This window comes from Genypterus blacodes, unplaced genomic scaffold, assembly GCF_046128005.1.
Source record: "Genypterus blacodes isolate CSIRO-AG114 ecotype Tasmania unplaced genomic scaffold, CSIRO-AGI_Gbla_v1 ptg000005l_1, whole genome shotgun sequence".
Lineage (NCBI taxonomy): Eukaryota > Metazoa > Chordata > Actinopteri > Ophidiiformes > Ophidiidae > Genypterus > Genypterus blacodes.
Genome location: NW_027466819.1, coordinates 2,090,839 through 2,103,959, shown reverse-complemented (window position 1 = coordinate 2,103,959; position 13,121 = coordinate 2,090,839). Strand labels below are relative to the sequence as shown.

Below are 13,121 nucleotides of genomic sequence, written 5' to 3'. Positions count from 1 at the left end.
TGTTGTGTTTGTAATGTCCATGGTGATGTCATGGTGAGCGTTACCTTGTTGTCCCTCTCGTGAAGCCCTTTGGCCGAGTGAGCCTTGACGTGTTTCCGCAGGGAGCTGGGGTCGGTGTAGCGCTTGGTGCACCCTGGGATCTGACAGGCGTACGGCTTCTGCGAAACAACCACAGCGACAGGCGGGAGTGAGAGAGGAAAGACAGAGAGGAGAGAGAAAGAGAAACACTGTGCAGGCGCCAAAACTAATCAGATTTCAGGGTGTGAGGGTCAAAAACGAGCTCATACAGTGAAAAGTGTTGGAGAATAGAGCAGAGATGTCTTGAAAAAGCACAGAAGAGGGTTTAAAACTGCACTAGCCTCAAGAAATGTGACCCTAGAACAACATGCCATGAACAATCAAAGTGATCAAGTATTTAAGTTTCACAGATTAACAAAATGAAACTAACCTGCATACATTATTAAGTGAATAAACTTGACTCCGCCCATCCACCATCCTATACAACTTTCCCCTCATTAAACATTCCAGGATGCCTGAGGGGGATTATGTAATCGCGCCGGATGTGAGCGTGTAAGTGTAAGTGTGTTTACGAATGAGAGTTTATGTTAAAGCACAGGGGTTACAGGTGCAGCACACAGTACGCAGTAGCTTTGTGTACGATACACTGAAACATATAGGATAAATACTGTACATGGACATGACTGCCTCAGTGAACTAGAGCCGCCTAGATCATGTCAACATGTCACATAATGTGCTCCTCATGTGAAAACAGAATTCATTACCTTCATCTGCAGGCTTGAGGAAAGAGGAAAGAGAGGAGAGTTAAAGAGGAGAAGAGCTCACAACACACAGATTCATATTTAAGACATCTGCAGCCGTTAAACAACACACAGGATATTTATTTGAGCAAATAATCATCCGCAGATGAAACAAACCAACAACATAGAATTATAATGAGGTGATTTGTGTCTTTACATGTGTCCAGTTGAAGGTTAAACATGCCGCTTCTCTCTGGGTCATTTGGTGCTCAGGTATTGTGCGGTGGACAAACACAGCTGCCTACATTTGCTTTCATAAATCAGGGCTCCACTGTGAGAACCGCTGAAAGCAAACAGGCCAGAAGAACCCAAACACTGAGCAAAAAAAAGGGGCTTAAAGCTCCATAAAGCTGCAGAGTTTGATCTTTATGTGCTGGTTCATCCCTGCAGGTGACCCTTTGCCATCACACACTCATTCCGTCCTGTGATAATATCCCCAAATATCAGCAAATTCAGGTTTGATTTGACTGGTATGAGTTATGTATTGAGCAATTATTTGCATGCAGACATTTCTCCAGTGGGCTTCCATGATGGCGCCAGATGTTGCTTATACTTGATTTGTGATGCATCTGCAAAGCCCCCGTTAGCCAGTGTGAAACCACAAAAAGGAGAAAATAACGGAGTCCTCTCGTTGTAATAACATTGGAGAGCAACGTACAGCTCCATCTCATCCGTGAAATAAGAGATCTGATTTTCTGGATTACCTCTAAATCCTCATCACTTGTCAGCAGGAGTAAAAATAACTGTGGTTTATACAGTAAATCCACACTAGGTATGCAATTTCCCAATCTTTAGGAATGTTCAGACTGTGTATCATGCAATTATACAACAGGGGGAAGAGAGGGGGGACTACAAGTTGAAGTGTGTGTGTGTATGTGTATGTAGGAACAAATATTTGGCAGTTAATGGACCAAGAAATCCTCATATATGACATCGACTAAAGTAACAGAGTTCTGGAGTTTGGCTTTTGGCTTAAAACAGATATTGGGGTGTAATTATTCTCACAGACTTTATGAGTTACACAGGAAATCAAGTCTGCGGTAACATAAATGTCCTTTTACATTAATTTCACCCATTATGCCAACAGTTTGCAGCAGGTTTCCCCCCCAGATCCCATCAGTAGGGGGCGCTACTTTGCCTGCCCTGGTCGTGAGCAATCCCAACACACTTTTTATTCTTTGTTTTGTTTTTACAGAGATACCGTATCCATTGTCTTCTTCTTCCTCAAAGTTTTGCCTATATCGGATTTTTGAAAGGTAAACAAAACTGCTGCAATGTATTCAAATGAGGCCGATGTCATTAATTACAGCAGCTGTTGCCTTCCGCAGCGTCCTCACTGGTCTATAATGACTTAATTATAATGATACTTAAAGGAGGAGAAGAGGGACTATAGCATGTGTTGGGTGTGCGCAGCTACATCCCTCATGCGCAAACAAAGCACAAGAGGCCCATTTTATGATGCTTGAGTCAGAGTGGCAGGAAATTCCAATCTGTGTGTTCAGATGGAAAATATTGATACATCAGTTTAAGATCGGATTTATTTCCTGGAATGAATAATGTCAAAATGGATCTGAGAATATCTGATTGAAGTTTGTTTTAGCACCGAACTGCACTGGCGTGTTTTGCGGCGCACTGACCGTGTCCAGGTGTGTGCGCTGGTGCTTGGCTCGGTCGCTGGAGTTGCTGAAGGCTTTGAGGCAACCGGGATGCTGGCAGATGTACGGTTTCTCTCCTGTGTGGCTCCTCAGGTGGATCTTCAGGTTCTCCAGGCGGGAGAAGGCCTTAGAGCAGCCCTCAAACTGGGAAGAACCAGAGAGGAGATTCAAGAATTCCAGGTGAGAAAGACCCTCACAAGTAGGATATGATATTGCGAAAACAGGCTGAACACTTGACCAATATAAATAAGCCGTCACTCTGATCTATGTTTGTTAATATGAAGATCAGATTAACAGGTCAAAAAGTGACTCAGTGCAGATTTAAGACCTTGTTATCACAACTCAATTTCATACATCTTATTTTATGGAATAATAAACATCAGGTAATGGATAGACAGTCACACACACGCACACAACCACACACACATAGACACACAGCTGCAGTAGGTTCTGGTAAAAGCGTTTCTGTTGGACTGAAGCCAGACGAAGTGCAAATATCACCGAGTCAGCAGGCAGAGAGCAGAAACTACACACACCGCTGCACTACACACACCATCACTAAACCCCACAGAGTGCAAATGAGCACCGTGTGTCGGAATCACACAATCGCACACGATCACAGGAGGAGACAATCAAACTGTTCTAAGTGTTGCTTAAGAAAAAGGGAATTAAAAGTGCAAAGATTAAGGAGCATCTTAGATAATAATCAAAGCAACTCAAACTCACCTCAGCACAACACAATTACAGACCAAAGACTGAGATATTAAAACACACACACACACAGACACACACACACACACACAGTACCGTCAACATTGCGGCTCATATTTGCTGCTTTATGTCATATGATCTGTTAGAACAAGCGTACTTAAATGGCGTCCGTTTCCTCGGTTGGAGTGTCTGAACGGCGACAGACTTCATGCTCATTCAGTCAGTCATGCCTGTTACATTTCGGCCCGCGGCTACTGCACTTAAAAGCCTATAAAGAATCAAACAAATGTAACCGTAGCCTGGACGTTATATGCTCCTAAATGGAAACACGTTTCTAACATTTTTCAGGGAGCAGAAAATGAAGCACAGATTGATCTGAGCTCTGGGCTTTAATAGTTTATGTACATTACTTTCTCTACGTTCCTCTGTTAGTAAGATTAAGATGTTCACACAATGAAGAGTTCAACATATCATTTCCCCATCCTTTTTAAATCTTGATAAGAACAAATTTTGTGAGCTAACTCAACTAGCTAACTTCCACACATGAGTCAGCGACTTGACAACATAGCTTTTTGCAGCACTTTCATATCGTGTCAAAGCTCAAACTAATCACAAACACAACAAACGCAGGGGACATTTGGAACACATGGACATCAGGTTACCTTGGTGATTGTCTCTACAGTCCTCCGTCCTCACCACTTCATTCATTCAACTTAGGTAGCTAGTAGCATTTAAACTGTTACTAGTTCCCCTGATTTTGACTGATAATAAACAACATAGTGTCATTCTATTGAGTCAATTGGCCATTTCATATCAAGACGGCCTCTTTTTATACACAGTAAGCTCTGTGTGTGTTCATACATCTGCTGTCATCATGTGGGGCAGGAAGTTAGCATGGTTTGGTTTGCCCATTGGCAGCACATTTGAGGTGGACACACACACACACACACACACACACACACACACACACACACACACACACACACACACACACACACACACACACACACACACACACACACACACACACACACACACACACACACACACGATTTTTGGTACCAAAGCAATGTTGCAGTCAGGTCAGTTCGTGACTCCATAGAAAACTATGTGTTCTCTTTATTTTTAGACAGGGAAAGTGAGTGTGGACAGACTGCTGCCACAAAGATCCACAGCGGGAATCGAACCGGCGACACAGTGATACCAGCATATGGTATGAGTCAAAAGCAGACAAATGCCTTGTAAGGAATTATAAGATTTCTGAACATAATCCTTCACTTTAAAACATAAACTGAATCTGAAGATACATGGTTTTAACACATTTCATGATTACTTATCAATAAATTGTGATTTGTCTCCAACAAAAAAGAGTTAACTCACAATGTTGTTATGTTTGTTTCATTCTTAGAGTTCTCGTATATACCAGGAAACTCTCAGGGACCTGAATAATAGCTGTCTGATGTTATTTACCTGTTGATGCAGGTAAATAAGCATGAATCCATTAACAAACACCAACTGTACTCGTGTCAAATATTCACTTTCCATTGCTGCACTGTGAATGCCTTACAGTCACACAGTGGCGTGTGACTAATGACTCTTTTTTGTGTTGATGTTTATTTAGTCTCATAAATCTGTTCACAAGCGACTCACCACATAAACATATTTACATGATGGCAGCAGATTAGGTCATTTTCATGAACTAATTCAATTTAATAGGAAACGTGTCCCTGAGTGAAAATTTTTGAATGAATTATGGAGCGGAGTCACAGCACCATGACAGCAGAGTCGCTGGGGAACGGCGGCGTTTGTTACTCAGCTCTGTGATGGCTGGACTCAGGAGGGGGATTTGGCTCCGAGAGCGAGGTCATCATGGGACAGAAGAGACGGCCCACTCGTGTTTCACTATGTGACTCATGACAGCGGTGATGGACTGTGATGCAGCGCTGGGACCTAAAGCGCAGCAATGCTAATGCAGAAACCTCATGGTGTCCGTCTTCTCTTGGACGTCACGTTCTGTCGTCTTGTATTTATCTTGGACGAGTGTTGTGCATTCTTCAAAGTGCATAAGCTGCTTTTGTTGCATCCTGTCATTTCTAAAATAGTACCTTCTCCTGCAACCTTTGCTTAAATATTAAACATATGTTGCAAGGGGTAGAAAGTAAAAAGTATGTTTACTGGAGCTCTGTCTTCTCCTTTAATGCAAAACATATCCAACAGGATCCATCTCTTAACATTAATAACTTATGTTTGCTGCATGTAAGACCTGTATGACAGTGACGGCAAGTTCCTGTCCTTAATTACAGACGGTTTGTAAAATTAGAGGAAGAAGAATTGACCTTTATGACATCACAAGGGTTCCTTCCTGTTTGTGCTGAAAACTATAAGCTTGAATACTAAAGCCAGGGCCACTCCGAGTTTTTCTGAGTTCTAGAAGTGGCTTTGTTTGCTTCTTGGTGCTTGGTGGACACACACTGAATCATGCAGTGTCATAGATATCAGCTTCCCTGACCTTGCACAGCGCCCTCTACAGCCAGAGAAGCCTTCATACAGTTGTTTTCACATGCTGAACAGCGCTCATCGAGACCAAGGCACTGCATTTGGTGAGTAAAATTGGTGGCGTCCTCCTTTACAATCCTATGTTTGTCAGCAGGTCTTTGGATGCTCAGAGGCACAAACACATCCTCCTTTAATTCCACACAGCGATGCCACAGTTCTCCCTCTGGCATACATGAGTAAGGGAAACCTGTCATTAGGAAAGGAAACCATCTGATCATCCCTCCGTCTCACGGGCTCTTCATCACAGTCTGAAAGAAATCCTGACACGCTGTGGACAAACAAACCTGTTAAAACCTTTCAAACAGGGTCAAACGCCTAAACAAGCCCGGCACCTACTGACAGGGACATGAAGACGGGAATGCCGAGGTCTCCAGCCACGCACAGACTGGAAATCCTTGCAACAGATGAAGCAGCACCATGTTGTGAAAGGTTACGAGGCGCAAGATTGGGATAAATGTATGAGGGCGTCTATGTAAACTCCTCCTCCAGTTACTGATGAGGGTTGTTATGACATTTGACAACTCAGCTGTTCCTCAGGTGGCCCCCTGTGGTACTATTGCACCAAAATTGCACCAAATCACTTTAACACTTTAACGATCTGCGTGAGGCGAGTGACCAACTCCAGAGCTGCACTCCAGAGCTCTTAAATTGTTCCCATTTGTTTTCATTCACACGGGTCTTTCCCCTGCGTCCCAAAGACGAGAGGACAAAGGAGCCGAGGGACATCGATTACAAAGAAATGAAACATCCTCAGCTCCTCGTGCGTCATCCGAGCGGACATCACTCACTGACGACAGCAGCACAGCTGGATCATCTGTCAGCCTGTTTGGAGATGCTCTGTACTGACTGTTTTATTTCCCCCATGACAATAGTGAAATATTATTCTCTGATTATTATTGTAACATTTAATGTGATAAAGCTGACAAGTATCCACACCTGAGCCACAATCTGTAAATTTCACACATCAAACTATCGTGTTGATCACAGGCTGCAGCCATTCATCAGCAGTCTTTTCCACTCAGGAAGTTACAGCCGTATTGTTTTATGCTTCTTTCATCATCCAGCTCCACACACACACACACACACACACACACACAAGCACACACACACACACACACACACACACACACACACACACACACACACACACACACACACACACACACACACACACACACACACACACACACACACACACACACACACACACACACACACACACTTCTAAATCATATTGTGAAACAGCCAAAGTAAAACCTAGGTAATGAGGACCTTTACATTTGATTTGTTGCTGTTATTTGTCTGTATGAGCAATCTATCAGGGTCCAGGGTTCCACTCAGAGGCTTGTAGGCCTGGTAAATGAACGCCAAATACCTCCAGAATTCTCCAACTTACAACAAAAAGGTCAAAGCATCTCTTTAAAGATGGCGGACCAGAGAAACTTCCAAGTGGTGAGAGGATGGAGGATCTAGTAACAACCAAGTAAAAGTGTCTGAACACACCACAGGTCCGCTGCCAAGTGCCTTGGTCAAGGGCAATGGCCGGAGCATTAAACTAACACATTCTACGATGATGGGGGGAAACCCACATGGACACGGGAGAGAAAATGCAAATTCCATACAAGGCATTGGATTTGTAACCCGGACCTCCTTGCTGTAAGGCATCATTGCTAACCGCCGCACCACCATGATGTCCCTGTGGTCACATTGTTATTACCTGACCTCACTGCTGATACACAGCCAAGTGTATGATTTATTTATGAATTGTGCAGATTTCAAAGACATATAAGTGTGGTACTTTACTTCAGTTAGCGTCAAACTGCTGCTTCTTGCTGTACAGTGGCGATTCCCTACATTTTCCAGACATCCTTTACCTTCTTTAGCATGGGTATGGACATGTTGCAATCAGTTTTGGCATTCATGTGAAGGTAAAGAAACCGATGCCAACGGAGCAAGAGGGTGAATGTTTTTCCAGTCAGAAAAAAAGAGACTTTGCAACTTCTACCCACAATTCAACATGACTTGTGGCTGCATTGCATCGCTGGATTGTTGAGGCTACTGCGGATGGAGAAATTGGTAGTTATTGTTGAATATCAGTGTTAAATGGCAGCTCTGGAGAGGATCCCTGGGTTTTTTTTTACTCTTTCAGACCGAGCCCAGATCATGACTTCATCTCCAGTGCAGCTGCTCAGTAACCAGCAGCAGAGGGCTGTGGTTGTACTGGGTCACTCTCAGGTGTGAGGGTGAGCGTGAAGTGCAAGCAAACTGTGTAACCTCGGTCAGTCTTGCCTGACTGAAAGAACAACTCACCATGCATTTGTTGGGCTTTTCACCAGAATGGACCCTCATGTGGATGAGCAGCTTGTAGCGAGCGTTGAAAGGCTTGTGGCGCCGCACGCAGCCCGCCCAGAAACACGCAAACTCCTCCCCTTTGCGCTGGTCGATGTGCACCTTCTCGATGTGTCTCACCAGCTCCTCCTGGCTGCCGTACGCGGCGCTGCAGTCGATCCAATGGCACGGCTGGTCCTGTTTGTCCCCGGTGGTGTCCTGTCCCGTGGGCCTGTTAGGAGGGGACTGGCTGCTGTTCTGACCAGAGACGGGCGGGCCCACGTGGAACAGCTCCGTCTGCAAGTTGTTGATTTGAAGCGGTTCCCCATTACAGGGCAAGAAATCGTCCTCTGGCTCTTGTTTGATTGAGTGGTACTCTTCCTCTAGTTTCTGCTGTTGCTGAGAAGTCTTTTTGACAGAAATCTGGGCCCGAGGCATATCAGAAAGAGACAAGGAGGAGGTGAAGAATGAGGACGGAGAGGAGGAGGTGGTGGAGGGGGAGCAGAAAGACGGAGACGTGGTGCAGGTCGTGATCATGAAGGACACAGGGAGGGAGGGCTGAGGGTAACAACTTAACGCTTGAGTGCTGTTTTTGGTGTCTGTGTGTGCCGTGGTGGCAAAGTCCTCCACAGTCTTATTATTGGTCTTGCAGGAGGAGCTGAGGAGGGAGGTGAGGTCTCGTCCCAGCGTGGACAGGGACAGGGACGTCCGTGAATGGCAGCACATGCTCAGGCCGCCAGAATGGATGGACGACATGGACTGACAGACGCCTCCGGACGACAGCGGCGCCTGAGAGTCCTCCGCATCCTGAAACACGCTTCCAAACGCGGGGAGGGTCAGCTGGACATCTGGAGGGCCGAGATCAGGGGGCCACATCTTGGCCCCCCCACGGATTCCTTCTGTCAAATAGTTGATGCTGATTCACTTTGAGCAGACTGGAGGAGAGTCTAAGTATCCATCGATGGTGAAGCTGCCCTCAGCATCCTTTAGTACTTAGAGATAATTACACAGAAAGACATCAGGTTGATTCTGCTGCTGCTGGCGTCTTCTCATCTCAACCCGAGTGAGCGTAATGGTCCGGCGTGGTCAGCCGTCTCTCCTGCCCTGTGGAAACAAAAACCAAAGCCCACTGAATCATTTCAAAACAAAAATTCAGAAAGTCACAAACACACTTTCCCCCCCCAGATCATGTAACAACAAAATGAAATCGGCTAATGTGACTCAGGATTTATTTTCATGTCGCAACGCTATGACTCAGTGGCTTGGACAGGGCGCCGTGTTATTGCAGGACATGAAACTGTGTCACAGCGAGAACGTTCCTCCCTGGTTTCAGACCTCTGCATCCAATCATTAACAACAAATGGAGTGAGGTGAGCGGCGGAGGAGGTCATGGATGAAATCAAACCAAAACAAACTGGGTGTCCAACCTCCTTGTCAAACAGCTGTGACTGTGACGACCGTGTGTGTGTGTGTGTGTGTGTGTGTGTGTGTGTGTGTGTGTGTGTGTGTGTGTGTGTGTGTGTGTGTGTGTGTGTGTGTGTGTGTCTGTGTGTGTGTGTGTGTGTGTGTGCGCTCTCAGGTTTGATTCCCTGAGGCCGGCCCAGCGGCAAACGGCCTCAGATGGACTGGAACCTGGTCCACGAGCAGCACTGCACCGTAGCCGAGTTACCACGGCAATGCTGCCTTCGAGCTGTGTTGGAAATCGGGAATACCAATTTTACAACATGGAAACTGCAATCGAACAAAAGAAGTCGTATTTACAAGTGAACCTTTGAAATAAACCAGAACGTTTAGGGAGAAAGATTCCAGTCAGTGTTTTGGTCGTTTGTTCAGAGAAGTACTTGAACGCAGCACAACTCATGTATTCATTTGAGGTACTCAGCTTGATTGGAGGTATTGGAGGTTTGACGTCACTCCTCTACATTAATCTGACATCTGAATGCATTTCACATTCAACACCAGATCCATCCTTCCATGTGTCCTTATTTCCTTCCTACTTTTTCACCTTCTTTTTCTACACTTGTTTGCCCGCTCATTTCCTTCCTTCCTTCTGTGCTTCCTCCATTTCCTATTTCACTCCTTTATCCTTTGACCTTCTGAATTCCTTCCTTCCTTCCTTTTCTTCTGATTGAGTTTTTTCACTGGAGTGCGTTGTACTGCACAGACTTTGCTTATTATTACTGAGGCTGATAGTTGCGAACACTCACTTGTACTTGTTGGAGTTGGAGCTGAGAACACAGCGCAGGGAGCCTGGAAAATAGCGAGCCTGTCACTTACACAGTAGCTCTGCTGTGCAACGGCCCGCCAGTGTTTATTGGGATAAACTCCATTCCTACTGTTCTCTGCCATCTGTCAGATATTGATGATCTAATTTACAACAGGATCACCGCCATGTGTAATTAGCTATCGGAAAGATTCAATGTGGATTTTATGTGGATGGAGGCTCTTTTACAAGCCAGAACTCGGCACGGCTGACATGATGAGTAGGTTCACGTTTCTAGTTATATTAGCTGACGAAGGACGCAGTAAGTGTAGGTTCATGCCCATAGTTTCCTGGTACACTCGGGGTTTACTGTTTTATGATTCTTCCCGTAAATCGCTGGAGTCCCGTCCCCCCCTCAGACACACACACACGCACACACAACCACCACAGCCATGTAGTAGACGAGTCATGGGAACTGTGGTGGGATCGTAATTAGAGACGCAGTGACGTGTCAAACAGTTCAATGGAATTAATCAGAGTTACTGGACGTGGTGGGTGTGAAATGCGATGACATCACCTCGTGCTCGTATTTTGCTGAGGTGTCTGTATTTGAAACGTTACCTGGAAATGCATCTGTACTTGCAGGTCCCTTTGTAGGCTGAAATTTTATTAAAATTCATGCAGCCAAATACACTTAGGTCATTAGGTTTAATTCTTTTAAAAAAGCTGAATGATAAGTTCTGAGCCTGATGTTGCACCTCCTCCCACACATGATGCATCACCAACTGCAGCTTTCCATGCAAGGCTGTGAACTTATCAGTCAACCTTCGCGTCCCCAAGGGGTCTGCATTTTTTTCATTTTGCTCTTCTTCTTTTCTTTTCTGTCTACTTTGTATCTTTTCCCGGCTTGTTTCCTTTTTGCTCTGTTTTCAAATGGAAAAATGCAAAGTCTTCACCTGACACTTTAAATACTCAAAAGTACATTTGTACTGCTTAAATATCTTTTAGTTAAGTCCATTGTGGTATCTCAGCCTTTATTTACTGTAAGCCCTGTATTTGTTTACGCTCCTCTTCCTCCACTATTTTCCAGATGCTGTGCAGACACACACACACTCATCGGCCTGATGAAGCGGCTGGTGTTCTCATGCTGTCGTGTCATATTCTCCTTCACTCCAGATCGGATGTGAGATTCCACTTTGCTACAAATGGAGCCGACTCAACTCCAGCAGTATTCATAGCGAAAGGGTTTGTGTTTTTTTAGCAGTATCTATTCGCGAACCACATTGGTTCAAATCCAGAAAGAAGAGTCAGACAGTAAAACTAAGAAAAGTGTCCCACAAAGCCTCAAGTTCACCAGCAGACGTTATAAAATAGCAGGCTCATCTCATGTGGTGTCTTTTAAAGAGTCTCTCTCTGAGGTTAGCTAAACACAGCTGTGGCATTTCAGGACAAGCAAATGTGTACTTGTCTCAACAATAAGCACTTTGCTTCTTGAATTACCAATGTTTTTGTGCTTTTTGGTTCAACTGAAACATGGGAAAAGCTCCTCATTGAAATGAGAGAGATGAGAATAAGCAGACATTCCTCTGAATGCAGCTTCTAAATCCTCAGAATAGACGGTGTTATAAAGGCGTCAGAGTGGCTTGGCACTCACAAACTCACTCAATCCTCTCGCTGAAGAGGCTATTATTAGGTTTGGGTATTAGATGGTGGTTTTCTTTCAATTTGTAGATTTATATATGGCATAGACTTCTATTGTCCAAGCTGCAACATGTGCAGCACAGAAGATGAAGCTTATCAGGTCATCAGGGAACATCTGTCTGAGTTCCGTGTGAACGAGGAAAATCTGCTTTATTTTTATTTTGTTTGACTAAGACCAAATGCTAACATGACTGAGAATCATTAAGGCACTGAGGAGTGGAAGGTTTGTGTCAGTCTGATCAAAAACAGGACAGCAGGTCTCTCTACTGTGCTTGGTGTGATTGTTAGGTGTAAAGGCCTTCACGGTTGCAGAAAGTAGGAACAGATCTGGAACAGACAAACAGAAAAGCTACCCGACGTGCGTAATGTGAAGAAAAAGAGACGAGATTGAGAAGGAAACCAAAGGACAGTGTGAACTGGTCTGCAATAGACCTGAGGAGAATTAGACCCAAACAGACTTTCACCTCCTCCTCCTCAGGTGTGACACATATCGACACGCAGACCTGAGACCTGCTCCATTGTGTGGGCCCTGATCCAGAACAGATCAGACTGAATATATGATGGATGCTGCCTGAATCAGATCCGGGGTTGAGTCCCGTGTTAGGTGCCAGAGGAATTGGCTGTCAAACTAACTTCATCAATCTCAGAAAGAGCAACAGAGAGTCGGGTTATGACTTTGTCCAATACTTAGAATGTTGAAATAAAACCTGCCCTTCCACACTGGTTGGTGATAATATTTTAAGTATTCATGTGCTGTGGACACATTTCAGACTGAAGATCCAGTCTGTTGCGAGTTTGACCAGGAAAGTAAATGTTGTAAATCAAAGTCCCAGCGTTTAGATCTTCCAAGTATTCCCAGGTAGACTGTATTTTAAACTCAGGGTGACTAAATGTGTGCAAGGGAACCAAATATCATAAATGCGTCCGCCTGGGTATTAAAGAAAATATGTGGAATACATACACACTTTCATTACTGTCTTGTGTGTGTTTGTAAACCCTTGGCTGGAGGCGAGTTTTCTCTAAATAATTTTCTGCCTCCGAGTGCCCATTTTAAAACATGTTAATCCTGTTAAACACATTTGCGGACTAAGTACCGGCTTTAAATCATAATTTACACTGCTTGGAGTCCTTTAACCTTTTATTTATCCA

General features: G+C 44.6%; 1 protein-coding gene across 1 annotated transcript in view; it reads right to left on the bottom strand.

Annotated features, from left to right (window-relative positions):
• The window catches only part of glis1a (GLIS family zinc finger 1a), a 32,730-nt gene that overhangs the window by 10,431 nt on the left and 9,178 nt on the right, over window positions 1–13,121 (bottom strand). Inside the window, exons 2-4 of the mRNA XM_076148322.1 lie at window positions 8,051–9,172; window positions 2,456–2,617; window positions 45–158 (exon numbers count right to left, since the gene is read on the bottom strand). Of these exons, the coding sequence (XP_076004437.1) occupies window positions 45–158; window positions 2,456–2,617; window positions 8,051–8,944 (1,170 nt within the window). The 5' untranslated portion in view covers window positions 8,945–9,172. The remainder of the gene's footprint in view (window positions 1–44; window positions 159–2,455; window positions 2,618–8,050; window positions 9,173–13,121) is intronic.